General features: G+C 40.2%; 1 protein-coding gene across 1 annotated transcript in view; it reads right to left on the reverse strand.

The window, feature by feature from the left end:
• Positions 1-16,532: 16,532 nt before the first annotated feature.
• The window catches only part of CDK13 (cyclin dependent kinase 13), a 49,958-nt gene continuing 48,206 nt past the window's right edge, over positions 16,533-18,284 (reverse strand). The window contains 1 exon segment of the mRNA XM_040545770.1: positions 16,533-17,937. Within this exon segment, the coding sequence (XP_040401704.1) occupies positions 17,081-17,937 (857 nt within the window). The 3' untranslated portion in view covers positions 16,533-17,080.

The raw sequence follows: 18,284 nt of genomic DNA on the forward strand, positions 1-18,284 counted from the left end.
GTACACCTTGGGTCAGTAACTACAGGAAGGCACCAAGGGTCCATCTATTGATTACCTGCCATTCCACTTTCCTAAAGCTATTTCCCTTGTCTGTAAATTTTTAGTAGTCATCTGGTTGCTATGGCAATTAAATTACACCAAGCAAAATGATTTGGTTGTTCATTTCCAGATGTTAAGAAAGCAGTATGTGCACCACGGGCAAAAGGTTGAGAAACTGCTCTGACTGTTTGCAGATGAATGAACTGCCAAATTGCATCTCTGTTGAAACTGAAGACAGCTTACACTATGAACAGTGTTCCTGTACTTAGAATAGCTTCTTAAATAAAGTTCCAAGCATGTAGAAAGCCTGCACAAAGAACCTTTAAATCCCTGTTTTCAGGATTTCTATTACGTCTGGTTATGTTTTATGACATTTGATTTCCTTTCAGAATAATCACTGGATGTTCTATACATTAACTCTCCTGTAGCCTATCCTCCTCACTGCTGTGAGGTGAGGGAGAAATAACATTTTCTATACATTTTAAACATACAATTGGTAACATCGACCCAAAGAGCAAGTGACAGAATTCTCCTTCCATTATCACATCTGTCTTCTTAGAGCTTTGTTTCACACACACACTCCTTAACTTCACCCCGAAAAAATACCTCACTCAGATAGCCTTACCATAACTTTTCCTCTGGTGAGTCTTGTATTGTTTCTTTTTCCCCATTTTTTTCTACCTCGCAGAACAGTCTGTGCACAAACCGTATTTTAAAGCTTTTCTGCAAAGGTTTTCCATGGAAATAAGCCTGCCTTTCTCGCCCCTTCTGTTGGAACAGGCTCGATCTGCCCTCCAGGGTCCCGCTAGCAGTAGTTGTCTACCGGTGTGTTTCGTGGAATCGGTACCACTCAGCCACCCACCGTCCCAGTTCACTGAACATCCTGTTGGTTTGCGTTGCTGGAGGGGATGGAATGATGCCAAGTAAAGTCTACAAAAACCATTTTGGCTCATCTAAATGAGCACTGGGTGGGTGGCTGATGGACTTCATTGTCAGATGTCTAGAAGGAACTGTACAAAGCAGACATGCCTCTACCATAGCTATCACCCTTTTCTTTCTAGTTTAAAGAAAAGTTGTCTTCTAAAGATACAAACAAATGGTATTCAAATCTGTCCTAAGCACAGTCATTCTGTGGGAAGACAACAGAAGAAGTATGCAAGAAAAGGGTGTGGGCAAACAGGGACACTTTGATCCCATTTCTTCCTGTTAGCTTCCCAACACACCTGACTCTTAAATACTCCATTTTTGTATACCCAGCATATATACCTATCTACCCACATCCTCAACATGTATATACACAAATACTCCATAAATTCTTATTAATGGGAGACCGAATTGGAGGGAAGAAAGGAAAACTGCTTCATGAAAGTGTCAAGTCGGGTACTATCCCTTCAGCAGCCCGAGAACATGCTATTGTTTTTCAATCCACAAACAACAAGAAAGCAGATGTGCATTTCAGAGAGAAGTGAGTTTTATGAGCAGCAAAAGTAAGAAGTCTGCATGTGTAGCCACTTTTTCCATTCACTGTATTTAATCATTTACTGTAAATTTAAAATGTTCAGCTTCAGTCCAGCTACAGTTACCTTAGTACTAAGTTCTATTTCAGAAGCTTTTAAACTGCCAGAAGATCTGCTACAGAGCAATTTTTTCTGTCTTGTAAACTTCCCAGTGTGCAGAAGGAAAAAGCAAGTTTCTGGTTTCATTCTAGTTGTATTGATGTATGATAGAGAAAAGCAGCAGAAGCACATCCAATGAAAGTACACACCTTTACTAGTGCTTAGGCCGTTGCTATGTAAGAATCCAAAAACAAATGCTCCAATTTCTGGTGTTACTTATGGGCCTGGGGAAGATCATCAGCACAGCAAACATCTCCCTGCAGCACCTCTTGGCAAGGAGACTCCCCAGTGGGAGGCTGACACCTTCAAAAGCACACTGCTCCCCTCAAATTTCCACATCAGCCTCTCTCCGTTGTTTGCAGCACCATACAGCAGAAGTACAGAATGCATCCCACGTCTCCCTGTGACATGAGAGTAGAAAGCTCCAGGTGTTAAGACCTGCATTCATTTCTTTCTTTACTCTGTTTCTTCAGAGGGTCCACAACATGCTTTGTGGCCAGGCCTTGACTTTTGTCCAGACTCCCTTTCCACTGACCATTTCCATATTCTTTCTTTGGCTAACACTCTGAACCAGATACTTCCCTCTTTTCTTCCAGTCTTATGACACTAAGACTCTTTTGTGACTTAAGCCATCCCAAATCTATCTTCTTCAGAGCTATCTGTATCACACAAATTTTTCCATCCTGGCCTGATTACCACTGTTCCCATCATTCTGCTGACAAAGCAGCTCTTTCAAGTGTGGTCAAATCAAGAAAGTTAGAGCTTGAATAGCTTAAAATGTGTTTCAAACTTGCTGATGTCTTGAGACAAGAAAGCTGACCCAAGTGAGCTTTTCCAACAATGAATCTCATGACAGAAGCTATCAGTAACCTCACTAGCAATACTATAATAAATAGTAATACTATAGTATAATAAATAGTAATACTACTTTTGCCAACTTCAATTGCAAAGTGGTCTGCAAAGGCACCTCTACCTACAACCTGTCTGCGTCATCCTCCTTTTGTCTTCCTGTGCATTCTTTTCAGAATCCTGCTTCACTACCTTTTTCCTGAGGTCTTGTTAGGTCCTTTTTTGTTGTTTTGCTTTACTTGTTCTCTCTTTTTTTTTTTTTTTCCCCAACTAATTCCATTTTTTAAGCATCTTTGAAAGAGGTAAATAGCTTTATAAGCTTGAAGCAAAATGTATACATTCTGAGTACCAGAGAGTGGGTGACATGAATAGCTCCAATGATAGCTCATTAAGAGGTATGGGATAGAGACCTTTTCCCTAAAGCATGGGTTCCACAAACTAAAACAGAATGTGAGTTTTTATTTTCTTAATAAGTGAGGATAAATTCTATAGACAGATTTCATCAAATCACTGTCCATCAGTCAACAACAGAAGTGTTTATCCCAACATCCTGCACAATGTTAGGTCTAAACCTCACCTAACAACTTCCAAATCAAACCAACAGCTTCATTTAAACCAGACCGTACAACACTATCATAGAATCATCTAGGTTGGAAAAGACCTTCAAGACCACGAAGTCCAACCATCAGCCTGAGCTACCACATCCCACTAAACCATGTCCTTTAGTGCCACATCCACACGTCTCTTAAATACCTCCAGGGGTGGGGTCAGTTGAAGTTGATCCCAAGACCAACCTGCCACTTAAAAATCTGCTTTCTGTTTAGGCTTGCTTTGTCCAACATTAGCTTCTATTAGTGGATTATAGTTTTCATTTTTATATAGTATTAAAGGGTCACATAACAAGTTTCTATTAAAGGTAGATGATCAAATAACAGCTGAATATTCTCTGCAGCAATTAAATACAGCCATTAAAGTCACATTTGGACATTTTTTTTCTAGGACTGGAATTGTTTCTGTATCTGTTTCTGAAGCTTTTCTAATATGTTTTAAAGTAATGATCTCATTAAAATCATATGCTAAAGTTCTACTGATTAATAGCCTCAGCTTGTGTATCATATTAACCCTTAGTTTCAGCATCACACTGGAGGGTAATGGTCGGTCCTTTTCACTGTCACTTCATTCCAATTTCTTGTGTCTTGTTTTGTAAATGTGACCAGCTTCACTGATAGTTTATGTGCGATCTTAACATTTCACCACATTAAAATACTGAGGTAGGTGCTCAGCGTCCCTCATCTCTTTGTGCAATGGTTAGAATGGCACCTAAAATAAAAACTCTGTCAATACCCCCAACACAAACATTATAACACTCCATGTAATAACCCTGAATCTCAAGCATTAGCTACCCCATCTTTGGTGTCATCTAGGCCTTGAAAGGCAGCATTTGCCTTTATTCTCCAACAAACATAAAGAGTTAAAACAATTAACAGCTCTTTCATAACATTTTCCTGTCCCCTCCATTCAGGAACAAGACAGAGCCCAGGTCAGGACTGTCCTAGAGCTCCCTGCAGGTTAGACAAACACTGACATCTGGCAGCTGTCACTTTGTTCTTCCTGCTTTTAAATTCATAAGAATAAAAAGCCACTCTACAGTGGCAGAGCCAGATGCTGTCGATGAAGCACATATGCTCCAGGCCACTTTCTGCTGTTCCTTCTTGCTCCCAAGCATCCACAACTGGATGAAGGATGCTGACTTTGTTGATACCATTTTACGGCCCTGGCAACTGAGTGTGTATAATCCTTTGAATGATACCTAATAATACCAGTCTCTCTTTTAGAATACAGTACCAAATCCAATATGCTTCTCATTAAAAAAAATAATAAATAAAAATAATTGTCCAACTTTTGTATATCAAAATGAGCTAAATGAGCGTAATAAACATCTAAGGTGTGAAGATCAGTCAGCTAGAGACACTACATGAAAAAAGTGATTTCAAGACAAAAAGCATGGTATTTCAGTGAAAGTTTGCATGTTTCCATTACTTGCTTTTCTGTCTAACACAAACAATCCCTTTTTTTCTGATTTAGAAGTCAGCACTCATCTCTTAATTATTTTGCTTCTGTGTTGCTCCAGACAGGCCTGTGTGAAAGATAGGAGGAAGATAGGAGAAAGCAAGGAGAAAGATAATCCACAGTTCTAGAAATAAATTTAATTGCCATATTCCTCTAAATACAAATTTACCTTATAGATGTTACTTTTAATGTGAAGTTAACCAAGACATTAATTACATTTAATTAAGCCTTACATCAGACTTTAGAGAGGATATTACTATTACTCCATCATTTTACAAATGGGGAAATCGAATTATAACAAGAGGAGGTGTCTTTGTTAAGCCTTATCACTACTTAATGACAGAAGAAGACCAGCATCCCCTGCTCCATTACCTAAAGCTGATTAATCCAAAGCAAGTTGGAAATGTGTTGCCTTCCTTGGAGGAGGGGTGCCAGCAGAGGGGGAGCCATGCATTCCAACTCGTACTAACAGTAAAGGGTAGCTGCTTAACGCTGCAAGCATCTCTCTCTGTGCTATAACTATTCATTAAAATGTTCCAGATTCTGATTTAAATATGCAAAACTTCTTTCATTTTCCCAAGCACCTTTCAATTTTGCTGTAAAGAATACAACTAGACTCAGAAACATTATTTTTAACAAAAGAAATCCACTTCTTAGGTTATTAGTGTGCAAGGACTTAGAACAACTGAAAATCTCCAGTGATTTCTTAGATAATCCATACATTTGTATGGTTCATTGGATCAAGGAGAGATGAAATTCCTTGGCCAAAATAACTATGCCAAACTATACATTTTTTTCTAATAGAAGGTAGTTTTATCAAAAAAAAAAAAAAAAAAAAAAGGGCAAGATTCCATTCATAAGGGAAATTCACAGAACAGAATTGAATTCCCTACTGAAGTTAACAGGTGTTTGGATTTCATCTTTTATCTGATATAAACTCTGCAATGACAGCAGGAACAATTTCAAACTGATGTAACAGTCTCTGTTTTCATGCACAACTATAGATGTAGAGGTCACAGTCTCCTAAGAAATAGAGGAGGATAGTTATATTGTTGAATTTTACTGCATATGGGAAAGATTTATGTCATAATCAGAAGTGTAGCTTTTTCCAGTGGGAGAATCTCAAACAATTATCGTGGAAATAACCAGTTTTTAAATTTATCAGTCATTAATTTAATGAGTTAGGGGGGTTATTTGTTAGGTTTTTTGTTTGTTTTTGATGACTAATATCTTAATAACTGATAGGTGCATAATCTGGCCAAGCATCTGATCACTTTTCTCCTGGAGACAAATGTACTTCTGCTTTTCTGATTAATGAATCAGAAAGCAAAATATGACAATATTCTAAAATGTATTGTAATACACTTTCATATTGCAAAACAGAAAAATAATCCAGAGATTGAGGTTTCAGGTCTTCAAGCTTTTTGGTATTTTTTTTGTTTGGTTGGTGGGTTTTTTGATTGTTCGTTTTTTGACGGGAGTTTAAGTGCTATAATCTCTTCCTAGAGCATAAAACTATCAACATAATAATTACAAGCCTTTTCATGCATTTTACTTTTTAAAAGCTACAGAAAATCAAATATAAAAATGCTAATGTATCATTAGTAGTGCTTAAGCTCTCGAATCATTGAATTTAAAATTCCTACAAAATAATATATTGCATGATGTAGATGTTTCAGAAAACACCAGGTGTGTAACACAACTGTTACAAACCCAATTTCTTGCTTTTTCTGACTGACTGCAGAACATTTAATGTCAACCTGAGCAGTTTTTTTACTTCCCACTTCCGAACAGTTTTAGAACTGCTCTGAAGCACAGCAGCAACTGCCAGCTTTTCCAGTACACTGAAGCACACGCTTTACAAAATCCTAGAAATAAGAAAGCTAATTTGTTGGGTCTGTTTATGTGCTTATAATAATGTTGGTGTCCAGGGGAATAGCTGCTGTTGATGTGTTTTCTCTCCTGTACCATGAAATCCTCCAACAGAGTCACACAGCTTGTCAAAGTGTCAAGCAACCAAATGATAAATCTGTTGGAAGAGAACTCGAGCAGTATGGGTCCTGTTAAACCATCTATGAGCGGTAGGGCACATGCTTGTATGTTTCTCATGCTGATTTTGTTCTGTTAAATTGTTTGTCCTGATAAATTATTGTTAAATGTGTAGAAAGATGGTCATTTATCCCCTTTTCTGATATTTGGAAATATATTTGGTTTTGAATATTGATCTCCCTTAAAATACACTTAGAAATAGGTTCCCTCAGACCCCTTAGGGTCAATGAAGCACCTCAGTTTGATGTTCATATGAAACCTGCCTATGAAACCTGGATCTTCTCATGTCATCTGCAACCTCTTTTGTTGTTGGGAGGAGGTATTAGATTTTTTTTTCAGTTTGTCAATATAACTTATCCCTCTCTTTCTCACTGCATTTTCCCAATTCTACAGAAACACTTAATATTTAAAGTACCAATTTATTTGTTTTGGACTTCATAGTAACTGTGTAATTCTGTTGGATGATGGTTTCTCCCCTTCTCCCTACAAATTCAAGAGGAACAGACATTTTAGGTAGTCATGCCAGTTTCACCAAAAGATTTTGGTAAGTTTCTTTACAATGTTGACATTTTCTCAAACATTTTCATTCAGATTGTTCCAGAAAAAAAAAAAAAAAAAAAAAAAAAAAAAAAAAAAAAAAAAACAGCTTTTAAATAAATGCTTACAAAAGTAACTGAAAAGAATAATTTATTTACTTAGCAGCCTACTAGATACGTATGTGACATGTGGTTTATTTTTAGCATTTTTCATCTAGATTCCATACTTAAGAATCTATATCCACATTAATTGTATGCAATTTCTATAAAACTGTAATGTCATGTGTGCATATATTCTGAGCACACTAAAATAAGATAGTTAAGATTATTTTCCTGATTCAGAGTTGATATTGTCTTATCTGTTCTGCATTTCACATTTTGCATTTTTTGCAAAGCCAAGAGCACCATATTTTCATCACTCTGTATCTGCCATAAATCTATGTTTTAAATAAACCCAGAATGAACTAGATTTCAAATCCAAAGTAATGCTTTGATTCACCCACAATAAAGTGTGTAAAGTAATAGTTTTTGTAATACAAAAAGCTCTGTGATTCTGAAACCTTAATACAGGAATTAAAAAATGAAAAAGAGGAGTCAATAGGCTGCAAGGGAGGAGTATTAGCTATCTACAACAAATGACAGGTGTTTCAATAAAGCATGCAAAACTTTTCCCTGGAGGTCAATAAGGAATTTGCATCCTTACGGTTATGACTTAAATGCTGTTTAAAAAAAAAGGAGTCTCCCATGAGACCAACTGAAAGAGAAAGAGAGAAAGCCATCTCTGGTTTATCTTATGATATAAGCTAAAATAGGTTTGTATTTATGACAGAACAGGCCTGCTGAATTCTATGGGATTTCTTTTTTTTTTTTTTTTTTTTTTTTTGGTCATTGTTGCCAAAAGGCAATATTGTAACTGCAAGTACAGTTTGCAAATAAAAATTATTACTACTACCTGCATGTCTTCTTTCACTATCTTGGATAATTGTATGTGCTTGCTTGGAAGTCTCAGAGCAGGATCTGCAATCCATAACATGAAGCAATCTGGGGAGAAAAACGTACGTAGTTTCTAACAAAGTCTGCCAGATTTAGAGTAATATCTTCCTGATGTGGAATCACCAGAACATCTGCAGATAAGTTTTTAATTATTATTTACTACCCCACTTCTTTTCTACATCATTGATAGATTTCTTTTCATTTCCCAAGTCTTCTGTAGTTCTTAGTCTCTATTTTCCCCCACAATGAACAATTTTCACAAAAAACTACTCAAGCAAATGCGTACAATTACTGTTTGTTCCACAGTAGCAGTGTAGAAAGCAGGAAGGTGCCCGCACAGTCAGACAGCCCACTGCCAGGTTACCTGATGGGGTGGTCATGTTGACGGCATGTGCTCCAGCCTGGAAATGACACAAGTTTTAAAGAGGGGAAATAATCTCTGTTGCATTTTCACCATCTCTGGTCCCAGCTTCTGTCAAGCAAAAGAACATTTTTTCATCACAAACCCTGAAGAAAGAGCCAGAGAGGTCCGGACATCAGTTACCATACAGATTTCCCTTTTCTGCTCAGAGAAGCAAGCTAGACAAAACGAGCTTTTCTGGATCACTGGGGCCATTACCAGAACTGCTCACAGCATCAGCGTCAGCTTAACACGAGCACAGGGACAACAGTTTATGTGCCAACAACCAAACCTCAACACAGCTCATCGTGGGCAAGAAACCTGAGGATATTCATTGTGTCTGGCTAAGCAGGGCATCATTACGTCTTTTGGCTGTCCCAAAGCAGAAGGGGTAGTTTTGCAGGGTGGGGAGCATTACAGGACCACACAGTAACAAATTCAGCTGTCAATTTTGTGTGTTGCACACAACATCCTTTGTTTCTCAAGGCAGTGATGGGTTTTCATTTTAAGCAACTCTATACATGAAGGAAGCGGGAAGGCCTGTTCTGAAAAACAGAAGATAAAAATGTCAATGTCAGTAACGCTGGCTTTTAAGTTGCTACACAGCAATGTTTGTGTTTTTGCACTACAAGCTAAACATTAATGCATGGGAATAGCAACGTTACTAGAAAAGCATCTCCTTCAAAAAAATCAGGGCTCCTCAGAGCCTGAGAAAGAGGACCTCCATTTTATCTTGCCTAGAAGCTTACAGTAGAGACAAATATTGGTGCTGCAGTGCAAAAACTGGAACGCCTGCATACTCATCTCCACACTCAGTGTTGTAACCTAGGCAGAACAACCCATATTCAGCTCTTCACTTCACTGTAGACATCTAACATGACCTCAGACAAGCCCCTTTATCCCAGATGACAACAGCAGCCACCTTCTAGCCTTCATCACCCCCAAGGCCAGGTGAGAAGGGTCATGCTGTGCTCACAAGGTGTGCTGAGGAGAGGCAGGTAATTCCCTTCTTGCGGGGGCGATGAAGAAGGGTCCATCCCAGTGGATGCCACATGGTTATGTGCTCCAGAGGACCTGCAGCACTGAAAATGGCGTCGTCATTGAACCAGTGATGGAATTTTGGCTGTTCTGGGATATTTCCAACCATGAATTAACTGACTCACACCTGGGGCTTGGATCCAAACTCTAGATGCTACGACTCCATGAAAGAAACTCGGATCAAAACCACTCCCTTTGCTATTTAACCGGGTGCCACAGTCCCACCACTTTCCTGAGAGCTCGAAGACCTCTGCCACAGCGGGGACGTCACCCACCTGCAGGCAGGCCTGCCGGACCAGGCACCTGATCACGAAGGGGGACCTGAACAAAATGGTGGTCTCCGGTTGGGTTTCGTCATTTAGTAGTTGGGTGTTCCCTGCCTCCCAGACATCAAAGGCACCTCAGAGCTCTTACATGCAGGGGAACCCCCACTTTCAGTTTGTTTCCAGTTCTCGTCTACTGATATTCCTCATGTTGAAACACAAGATCCACCTCTCTGCTCCCTGCGAGGAGGGATTTTTAGAGCCTGCAAGGGCTCAGTCTGACAAAAAAGGGAGAAAAATGAGGGAGATTCTTGTTGGATGAAGGGCCAGACACAGTGCTTTGTCTCACAGACTAAGCAAAGTGCTTGCCATGTGGCTCTATGACCCGTTGCATACACTTTCTTCTTTATCTGCTGGTACATCGAAAAAAAATGAAACAATAGCAAGGAAAAAAAAAAGCCTGTTGTTATTTCTAGGTTATAAACACAGCTACTCACTTATCTGGGTAAAACGGAAGGGAACTAGACTTAGAAGAGCAGATCAGTGCAACAGGAAACCTTACCACAGGGCTGGGCCAATCTGGTGGTTCAAATTCTGGTGATTTATTGAAACAGAAAGCATTTTTTGGCTGAGGAATTCTTCTTTTTAATCTAGAGAAGCAGCCCAGGAGATAGGTGTACAGATCTTCTCTTCTTAAACAACAAAAATAGCCACCTGTGTAAGAGGTGCTTTCCTGCTATGACTCTTCAGAGAGGAGAAAACTAACATCCCTCAGAAATTCTAGCACAAGTGATTGACCTTCAGCTTTGAGAGACGAGGTAAGGGGAAATATCCCATCCCAGCCGCAGAATCCTGCATCCTGCCTACACAAATCGGACTAGACAGAGGTGGGAGTAAAGAGAGGAGGAGTGGTGTGCCAGCAGGTCTGGCAGGAGCAACACGTGGCAGCAAAGCAAAGGAGGTCTTGCAGCAGGTAGGAGGAGAGGGAGAGCAGAGACAGACATCAGCACAGGCCGAGCACTAACCACAGAAGCCAGTTAATCCCCATTGGTTACCCTACAGGCAGCATGTGGCTGCCAGGCCTGCTACGTGAGTACTACCAGCTCCAAGGGCAGGTTTTGTAACCAAAATATTTCATGTTCTACTCAGTTCTGTTTTTTCCACACCATATTTTCAAGTGTTGAAAAAACCTTTACACAGCCTCTTTGGAAGAATCTGTATTAGAGACGCATTCATCACGTTCTGAGGATTTGCCCTAGCAATCGTACATCCCAAGTACCCTCGGAGGAATTATTTAAGCAGAACTGAAGCCGGGCTGTGAAAAGTGATCTGAGTATTGCCTATTAGCAAGTGCTGCTATACCTGAAGAAAAATTACATCAAACTCAAATTTCTTCCTGAGTTAAATCATGCTGACTGCAAGCTCTCTCCATGGGCAATAAAAAAAGCCCAAAATAAGCAGCCATAACAACCAAGTGGCTTTCAAAGGAGAATCCTCAAGCTTCGTGGAAGCAAACACAGTTAACTGGGAAAGAGAAACAGCTCTCCTCATTTGTCAAATGAAAATTTCTCTCCACTTGTTTGTTGTAGCTGCCAAGAGCTCTGACTTGTCTTACAGGTGATGGGGGAGTTTGGTGAATGCTGCCCCCTTCTGCTGCATGGTCTGTCAGGGCTTACCAAGATGCCTTACAAATAGAAGCAACCTAATCCTGTTTCATCTAATCAAACAGAAGTTTCTGCAAAATTGCGTGGCTCCTGGTTCTTTGAAAGCTAACATGCAATAACTCACATGAGATGAAATGAAATGCTTTGTTTCCTTTTTCTGCCACCGATTCTGTGGATGGTTTTCCTTGCTCTGTGTTGATACCGGGTGATTGCTGCAGTTGCGTCCCTCTCCCCTCTCTCATTTGCTGCTATTTTATTTGCAGCTGAGGACACTGACTGACATGCAGGTCCAACTGGAATGCCCTATTCCCTATTCCATTGCCCTGTTGCGCAGCTTGGTGGTCATACAGCACTGCCAGCTGAACAGAGGCAGCACGCTTCTGGAGCCACTACAGGCTCACGCCACCAGCACAACAAAATGAACCAGTGCCGACTGCAAGCCACATTACCAGATGCAAGGGCAGTTTTAATGAGGAGCAGACAACTGGAAGTTGTTTTGTGCATCCACCTGATCTACGTGCGAGTCGACATCCTGGTTAATACAGCCTGAATTGTTCATCTAAAGAAAAACCCAGGCTTCCATTATACCTGCTGCCAAAGTATTTTCTCCGAAATGAGAAGATCCTTTTGGCTTTTTGTCAGCCTGACGTCAGTGTAACCAGTGCTGACCTGCCCAACTTCCCGCTGCACCCTCACCGTGCCTCTTCCACCTATGTCAACGTGCTCCTGGTGCGATGAGAGCAGCTGTCTGCCCAACACGCTTTAAAAGCATGGAAGATACGGGAAGTGGCCTAGTTTTGGATGGAAACAGCGTTTGTTGAAAGAGGTGATCTTTTTTCATTAAATTAGGTGATAAGGCAGAAAAAAAGCAGAGAGGCCTCAGGCATTCAACGCGCGGTTGCTGAAGTCGCGCTGGATTTACACCGCCTCACCAGCGCTGAGGGTGTACCAGCAGGTACTGAAAACACCTGGCTCTGTCTGCGATTTCCCACCGTTTCTAACACATCGCTCTGGCTGCAGTAGCGCTTGAAGCAGCAGCATCTTTGCACCCCCGGAGGGGCCGGTTCCTCTCAGCCTCCTGCTTTGGCTGCGGATTCCTTGCTAAGGTGGTCAGTGCCACACTGCGCCTTGTGCCTACAGCAAGCCAAGCTGCATCCCCCTCCAGAACAAGCACTCACACCGCCCCGTGCTGCCACAGCTTGCCTTCAGAAAAGGAGCGGAGCAGGAAATACTTTCTTGAATAATCTTTGATATTTGAACATGCCGAAAATCACAATCACTTGCATACTGAAAAAATAATTCAGTTCAACCCAGAGCTCTTTTTAAACACCAGTTGATAACTAGAGAGGGAAAACGATGAAAAACTTCAAGTTTTCATGTATTTTATTTACAGGCCACACAATACATTTTATATACAGATGGCTTAAAATAACAAAGAGTAAGCAAGCTGAAGAATAACAGTTTGATTATATTAAATTAGGCTGTCTTGAAATAACTCCTGCAATAAAGTATTCTTCACCCTGATAAGCAAAAGTTAGTTCAACTTTAACCAAGGTCATTTCATCTTTTAAATACAGAACTCAAATCACTTTTCTGTGATTCGTTAATTTCTTAACACACGCCCATGTATGAAGAACATCCCACAATTATCAAGAAGGGAAATAGCCAATTTCCTCATATAAAAAAAACCAGTGCAACAGAACAGCCTGGAAAAATGTGCTACGTAAAATGCTTGCGCGTCTTATTAGCTACAAGAACGCAAGAAATACATCCGAGATTTTCTCTCTTGGAAACGGAATTCATGGTCTGAGATCTAATTTGCCTGCAGACAAGAGGTATCCTACATAAGTTACTTCAGTGCTTCGGTTTTTACCACACAGTTACCAATTAAACTGATCCAACCACACCAAAACCTCCTGGTGCAACAAGCACCAAGCAAAAGAAGAGCACTCCGACCTTTTGAAGTTAACATTACAGCGCTTGGCACCTCTGCTGGCATGAAGCACTTTACACTACCGTGGCAAGATTTAACACAGACCAAGTTTTACAGAAATGTAAGAAAATATAGAAGTTTGCCATTTAATATTTCTTTTCCAAGAAATTATATTAACATTTAAAGATACATGTATTTTTACACCCCTCCCCAAACACCGTTCCTTCTGTTCCAGGTAACAAGAACTAGCAATCCGGGATAAAAGCTGTTTCCTCTTCCTTTGGCTGATTTTAAGTGTTCTACGAGTCTAAGCGTCTTAAGTCATAGCAGTCCAGTTGTGCTCACATTCTTCCTCTTGGTATGGCTACAGTCCACTTAATATAAATAATGAAATACTCACTACTCGATAGTCCATGATTATAGTATTTTGCTATGTTTATTTAGAAATACAAACACACAACACTTACTTTCTGATGTAGTGTCCAGGTCTCTTGTAGCACACTTTGGAATTGCAGCACAGAAAACGTAAACCCAAAGGAATGGGGGGAAAAGTAACAAAAGCCACAGCTCCACAGAAAAATAATGCGGTTTTCAGAATGCCTACCACTGCTTCAGAAATGCAACAGCCACGCGATGTAAGATGTCACACTAGGACAGACTCACTCTGCTGAGTGAAAATTGCTCAAAAAGGTCAAATTCTGAACTGATATAAGCACCTCGTGACTTAATATAAAGGAAATTTTGATAAATAACACACAGGCCCGGTACAAATGAACGTGGACCGGCAGTCCATAGGCCTGGCCCATTCCCTGGCTGCTCACCTGCTGAGATGCAACTCCTGGGCCAGGGCAGCATGGCCACAGGGAGAAACCCTCCTGCCACAGGCTGCCCCCAGGCCAAGGAAGGGCAGAGCACACCCGCCTGCAGCCCCTGCACAGCCGCTACCTGCCCAGGAAGAACAAGTTGGTTAAAGAGCCAAGATCCCCCGGGTTGCAGAGAAGGGAAAAACCTCTTTGTAGTTATCACATATGGAAACATGTCAACCTTCCCTCCGCATTATTCTCAACACTGCTGCCCCAGGAATATAGTTTTCAGTCAGAGGCTAGTCATCCTTAAACTGAATTTGGGAAAAAGTCATCGTGCAATACACATCTGCAACAGTGTGCAAGTTTTGGTTTTGATATGTCTGGAAGTCAACTGTCTACTCCATCTCCTTCGTATTCACCATAGGCACGAATACTTGCGTTGGCATCCTCGTATCTGAAGACTAAAATCCATTTCAGTGTAATGATGCAACATCAGACTACTGCCAGTCAGTAATCAAACTGCAGTCACTTACTCATTCAGAGGAGACTGATTTCTCTGCATTAAATGAGGGGAACTAAATGACTTGAACATTTACCTCCAGGAGGAAAGCACGAGAAAATTTCCTTATATTTTTGTATTGAAATTTAAATCACTTAGTCCTCTTGAAGGTCTACCTTCCATTTGAACTTACCTGCTTTTTTAGCAAATATTTACATTTGAACTGCAGTAAAGTAACACCAGACTGCAATTTTTTAGTGAAAACAACTAAGAGCTTTGAAAGTCTAGCCTGATTTTGAAAAAAATAATGTGTGTATCTGAACACTGAGAGAATGTTTTTATCAATTAGTAAACAAAAGCCTGAGCTGACACTGTCTGTACCTAAATGACACTAATGATTTCTGCCTTTAAGATTTTGCTAGCAGAAAAACGCTGCAGGAGTGTCCTTACTTAAGGAAACCTACCCAGCGCACGGTCACTCACATGTGAAATTCTGGTTTTAAGCACAGGCTATTCAAGTCACAAGTATTTGTCCAGGTTGATTTTATTTTCAGATGGTAGAATTCCCCTGTGCCTAGTAAAGACAACTGCAAGACTTACAGGGACATCTCCATTTTTCATCTGCCAGATCCTCAAATGCTACGTATTTAGCAAAGTGACTTTTTCCATGCTCTACAAGGTGGTAGTTAGCCATAAATGACAACCAGGATTTTGAACTAAACAAAAGAAAACACCAACAACTTTGGCTTCTATTCTGAAAGTCCAAAAAGTCACCGACGAGACTACATTTGTAATAGTTTAAGTAGAAATTTTACTTTTTAAAAAGTAGTAATTAAACACTCAGTTACATAAGGTACCGATTTGTCAACTGGATAATCAGTTGGAAAATTGTTTCCAATATGGGCTTTAAAATATTCTTTTACGTACATGCAAAATATAACCATACTTCCTCTCTGCAGGAGAGGGACCACTTGATGTCGAAGGAAAAAAAACATGCTGGACGTTGTAATTAATGAGGAGTGGCTCTTGGTTAAGAGTTGTAACTACAGTCATTCTATCAGTTGTTGAAGGAGACTCAATTCCAATACTGAAATGCTCAGTGGAACAGCAGATATAAAGACGATTAGTTGGCACAATCACATGCTTACAGAGCGTTAGAGCTAGTGTAAAATGTTTTGCTGTTGCTTTAAATACTGGTCATTTTGCCCTTGGTTACTTCCCATAATGCAGTATTTGTGGTAAAAAGAAGACAGTGTCAGCTTCTCACACAAAGTAAAGTAATTACTGCTGTTGACATTTAAGATGAAAAACTATTTCACCACTTGGTAAGGACATATAAAGCATAGTTTATTTGGCAGAGGAAGTCACACAATTTCTACAACTCCAAGGGGGAGCTGAGGAAAAACTACTCTTCATTTTTCTCCTCACTTTCATAGTTTCTTATGAAGTTCAATCTGGAGATTATGACTTCATCAAGATAAGATTAGGTCTAAGTAACTGGCCCACATGAAGTAAACAGCACAAGGTTATGACCTATTTGAGTTTCCTATTATTATTTGAATTTTCATCTCAACTACCTAGGTTTAAGTATTATTTTCGCATCGATTCATAAAGTACTTCCAAATTTTTGCCCACCTTAAGCTTACATGTTAAGGCACTTACCATTCAAGTAAAACAGTTTTTATATAAACAAGCCTGGGAGATGGAGAGAACATTTTACCAGAACATCCATTTTTTTTTTTTTTTAAAGAAAAAAATAACATTGACCAAATATTTATAAAATTTTGCATCAAGAGAAAGGTTGTGTTTTATTATCTGAAATGAGCACAAAGTACACCTTCCACAATAACACTGAAAGCAGTGCAAAGACTGACAGTGACCTTTGACTAAAGGTAGTTCTGTAAAAAGAAAAATACCAAATAAATCAGTGCCCTGCTTTGATTGTTGTAAAATCTTTTTTTTTTTTTTACATAAAAGTTGGTCCAAACTTACAAAAAAAGCACAAATGTGCATAGTTCAGAAGATCTGAAAGAGTGCCATAAAAAGCTGATGTCCCTAAATTTAGCATCCACTTAAAACTGCCAAAATACAAAATAAAATTCAGAACTAGAGTTTGTGAACATGTACAATCAATTCATCTAGTTTTCAGACAGCATGAGTTTTAAGCATTTTTAATTTTTCCTACTGTATGCAAGACCCTTTTCCACATAAAAATAAAGCTGTTGAATTAACATTATTCAAGTCTGTTGAACTGCTGCTTTAAACTGCAGCTAGAAAAAAAAGTTTTTCCAGATAAAAATGACGTGCCTGAGGAAAAACAGATACTCAATATGGTAATCCTCTGCCTCGCCCTCTCACTGCAGACGTGCTAATGTGTCCCCTGTATCCTTGGGAATAGCCAGGTCCTTGGGCAGGGGAAGTCCAAGTCTGTCCATGCATGTGGCCGAGGCCACCGGGGTTTTCCTGTAAGTTACTTCCGTAGCTGTAGTTGTGCATCTTGGTGGGCAGAGGATGAGTACTCTCTGGCCCTGCGGAAGCGTCGCTGCTGCTCCCCAGGACTGAGATTGGGCCGTGGCTGTATTCAAACCTATGGTCTTTATCTCCACTGAATAGCATGGGGCCAGCGTTGAGGTAAATGTCTCCGTAACCAGTTACTGAGCTGGGAAAGGATTCTGAAAAGGCAGATGGAGGAGGGGCACCACCAGAGTGAGATGAAGCAGTACTGTAGTTATCCAAAGGCTGAATATCTGAGTTTCCGAGGAAGCTCCTCCTTTCTAATGCTCCCGATGACCCGCTTCCTATGCCATCGCTACTGCCATAGTGGGCAGAGGAGAAGGTAGACGATCCAAAGTTATCCTTGTAGTCTGGGCCTGTTACATAGGAGTCTCTAGCCTGGTAATCCACGCTTGTTTGTACTGGCTCCTCCGTCGTTGCCTGAGCTTGATGCTGAGCAAGCAGCTGTAGAAGAGCTGCTTTCACTCCTGCGTGGGGATCTGTTCCTGAAGAGTTACTTATAGGCAAATGCTGGTTCTCTGTCCGATAATCAAGATCTTCATCAGTGAGAGGCGGAGGCTCCGGTGGCTCTGGGGGTCGCTGGTCTGGAGGCAAGATCCGAGGGCGTTCTTGTTCGGGTGTTCGGTTCAGAAGCCTCATCTCAGACTGCCTAACCAAATCCTCTGGACCTAAGCAGATAAAAAAGAACAGCTTTGGAATAAAAATCTACAGTAACAATACCAGAAAGGAAATGACTCTTTCCTGGAACACGACAGAGGTTTGTAACTAATAAGTTAATGAGAACTAAGGTAACGTTTACTAGTAGTTGGACAGGTTATTTTGGAGAAGGCAACAGCTTGGTTGCCTCAGGAAAGCAATGCAGGGTTCTCCTCCAAGTAAGATTTCCAAGCATTTCCAAGCAAAGTTAAACAGTACAAGCTCCTCTGAAAAACAACTACTAAAGCAACAGATAAACACTAGTAAGTTCAAAGAGCAAAAGATTTTCAAATCACACACATTAGAAAAGGTCTTGAGG

Source organism: Cygnus olor, chromosome 2 (genome assembly GCF_009769625.2).
Source record: "Cygnus olor isolate bCygOlo1 chromosome 2, bCygOlo1.pri.v2, whole genome shotgun sequence".
Classification (NCBI taxonomy): Eukaryota; Metazoa; Chordata; class Aves; order Anseriformes; family Anatidae; genus Cygnus; species Cygnus olor.